At 28.7% G+C, this 3,620-nt stretch overlaps 1 protein-coding gene across 1 annotated transcript in view; it reads left to right on the top strand.

The window, feature by feature from the left end:
* The first annotated feature begins 1,706 nt into the window (after window positions 1–1,706).
* The window catches only part of LOC106463882 (zinc finger protein 501-like), a 15,959-nt gene continuing 14,045 nt past the window's right edge, over window positions 1,707–3,620 (top strand). The window contains exons 1-2 of the mRNA XM_022391503.1: window positions 1,707–1,747; window positions 2,794–2,952. Coding sequence (XP_022247211.1) covers window positions 2,859–2,952 — 94 coding nt within the window. The 5' untranslated portion in view covers window positions 1,707–1,747; window positions 2,794–2,858. The remainder of the gene's footprint in view (window positions 1,748–2,793; window positions 2,953–3,620) is intronic.

Raw genomic sequence — 3,620 nt, 5'->3', positions numbered from 1 at the left:
CTTTGATAACTTTTGGTAAATAACATGTTTGTTGTCTTATTTTTTGTGTATTCACTGTATTGTATTGAACAAAATTGTTATGCGGCCCGCGCTCGTCATTCTCTCAGTTATCTGGTCCGCTGTGAAAAAAGTTAGGATCAAATTATAAATTCATCCTATTATATAATTTGAATTATGACACTTGCTCTTTCTGGTTTTAGAGGAAATTAACTAATACAAATATAATGGCACTTTTGATGTTTTACTACTGTTAGGTTTTAACTCTTCAATTCTCAGTGTTTACAGATTTTCGTGTTTTGGGTTTTCTCTATCTATTAGAGAAACAATTTGTACTGCATTATACATGATCATGTTTTACAGCTAGAGGTGAGAAGTACAGGAATAAATATATTATTTTTTTATCTCGCAAACAGTTGTTTCAAAACTAGAGCTTGTAAGGATAGAATTTGAGTGATTGTGTCATAAACGTGGGCATTATTCATATAATGCCAAGGGCTTGTGAGTTGGATAGGATAGAATGTCGTAGCTCTCTGGGAAAAATGAAGGTTTTTGTATAACTATTAAAGAAATTATGTTGGAAAAAATTATAGTTTATATGAAATATTTAAGTTTTTTAAAAGATAGAGAATGATTAAACCCATAATGAATTACAAAATAAGACTAAAATTTAAAAGCTACATTAGTCTTTGGTGAAATGTGACAAACGTGTTATCATAAGGCATAAAGTGGTAATGTGTAAATTAGCTCTTTAAGACTTTAAGGTTATATTGACAAAGTGAAGAGTTGTAGAATTTTGATTCCTTATCTTTTGCCAAAAGTTATATTCATACCACTGCCTGTGTCTAAAACTACTGAATCGTATCTCGATATGGATTGCTATTGACTGTTATTTACTAGAAGCTAGAACTTACTAATAGAAGGAAATTTTGGCATTTAGTATTGTGATGGTTGATGAAGTTTGTGTTAACTGTAGTTAATAAGTAGTAAATATTCTTATACTGTTATAGGCTGCAAATGGCCTTAAAATTATGTACTGTTCAAATCGGAAATACTAAAGTAGAAAAGAAAGATACATGTAATTTTTAAAATTCTTTTAACCTAATCTAACCAAATTATCAACATTTTATCTATGTAGAAGACTTGTCAACAAAGAATTTGTCATATTGATACACTGGCATGTATTCATTCCCCCAAATATAAAACATTATAACTTTCAAAAATAAAATATGAAAAGTTTAAAACTTATGTGATGTATGCTGAACATATATGTTGAAAGTAATTAAAGTAGTATGAAATCATGTATAACTGTGTTTTGATGTGTGGGTTGGATACACAACTAGGAACAGAAATTTGCTCACTGAAACTGTTGAACAGACAATGAATGTAGTCATCAGCTATGTGGAAAAAAATTTTCAAATAGTACATTATTTCAGTTAGAGCTAGTAAAACGTTTTTTTTTATGCTATTTGTAATAATGTAAATGTATCACAACTGTTCATCCCACTCTTAGAATGTTGACATCTGGTGTCAGAGGGAACACCAGTGTTCTAAATGTATGGTTGCTGAACTTCACTTTGTTTCTCTTCATGTAATTCTGGTTAGTTTAGACCATGTAGTTACATATTATGTTCTGTATTTCATCTGGTAATATAGCTCCTCTTATTTCCTCTCAAAATTTTCCAGAGCAGCATGAAGTGTGAGTGTTCTCTCACTGAGTACTGTTGATTCTATACTAAAGAATTACAAGGTTTTTCTCTTTAACTAATAATTACAACAATATTATGCTTGCAACAGACATAATGTATAGTAGTAATAATGGATATATCTGTTAAGCATAGAAATATTAACTTTGTGCTTAACTGATTTTAAAAAGTAATTAAACATTGAATTTATTTTAACATATACAGTTGATAAATTGCTTATGGATATATATGTAGTTTTATTTTTCTAGATGTAATTTTGCATTTTTTTTAACAGTATTTTATGTATTAGTTTTAAAAATACTAAAAGTTAGACAAATTAGTGTAGTTTCAAAGAACAGTCTTGTAAAAGACTGTTTATGAATATGTGATAATCAAGTAGCATTCATTTAAAACTGATAGGTCAAGTAGATATTAAATATAAAACAGATGGGATACATATAATGTTTACATTCATCATTAAAACATTTAAAAACATTCATATTATTGTTTACTTACCTTGTCTCTCTCTCTCTCTAAGATTGTTATGAGAGACAAAGCAAGTGGATTTTTGACATTTGTTATATTGGTGTTTGTTAAAATATATCAAGCTTTCCTGATGTATGTTCAACAATCAAGTTTGCAAAAAATGTTTAATTTTTCTTTTAAACATATTTTAAATTAATTTTTTATGAAGTTTATGATGTGGTGGTTGTACTTGAATCTTTCCGTAATATAAAATCTATTGGGAATTTTGAAAGGATTGAAACTATCAATAATTCAAGTCCTAAATGGTTTAAAGGTGTTTCAATAGTTCCAGTGTTGTCATGTTTTAGTGTAGTTTGATATATGAGGTATATCTCCTGAATAGAGTAAAACCTAATCTCTAGTCATTACATTCAGATTTAAACTACATTCAAATATTGGTAAGGGTTTTCTTAGTCTCATGTTACATAAAGTCATGTCATCATTTTTGTATAAAGATGTGAGAAAGATGAAGCATATAATTTATTGTGAAAGCAAAATAATGTAAGTTTTGGGATTCGTAATTGTTGAAGACTTTGTAACCTGTTTGAAGGATGCAACATCTAATTCTTAATTTATTTCTCTGTAGTCTAGCTACAAGTTTTGATAAGAACATAAAAGTGAAGTTTCTGTATAATTGTGGAAGTATTAAAGATGAAGGTTGAACCATTTTCTGATGAGAAGCAGGAAGATTTGTTGGATATTAAATTGGAGAAAAGTGAAGAAGAAACTTTCACAATAACTAATAGTAAGTATATATGTATTTAGAATTTAAGTATTTTCTGTTCTTCCCAAACAAAAATGTGTGAATTTTATCTGTTTTAATTTAGCAGTTTACCTAATTTTTTTATTCAGTGATATTTCCATTTTTATATGCATGATTTTATTTTCTGTTTCAGGGATGTATATCAGTAAAATTAGGTTTCATTCTTTTGTTTATTTTGTCTTTGATTGCATGAACCTGAGTCTAGTTACACTTTCCTTATCTTATTCTATACCATCATCTATGAGTGGGGGTTAAACCTGAGACCTTTCAAGTGTGAGTAAGTGTTCTACTAACTGAGATGAAGGATTAACCCACTATATACTGTTAGTGAAAAACTTGTATGTGATTTTATCAGTGTTAGAAGATTTGTTCTTTTTTAATGTACTGGGAATTTGAAGACAGAATTGACTTTTATTGCTTTTTCATTATCACATAACCTAAATTTCTGAATATCCTTGATGCAGTGCAACATATTTATTTACAGTTCTACACTTAACCACTTTTCATGCGAGGTATTAGCTATTTTAGAAGCTTTTTCTTTAAGTGAGGTTTTATTCCATATCTGACCATGGAAACCTATAGATGCTTTGTTGGCAATCATTGATCAACATATTTGGATCAGACAATGGATTTAGAAGAGAACTGTTACA

The sequence above is a fragment of the Limulus polyphemus genome, unplaced genomic scaffold (assembly GCF_000517525.1).
Source record: "Limulus polyphemus unplaced genomic scaffold, Limulus_polyphemus-2.1.2 Scaffold1509, whole genome shotgun sequence".
In the NCBI taxonomy this organism is placed as follows: domain Eukaryota; kingdom Metazoa; phylum Arthropoda; class Merostomata; order Xiphosura; family Limulidae; genus Limulus; species Limulus polyphemus.
This window is presented reverse-complemented; position numbering and strand designations above follow the sequence as displayed.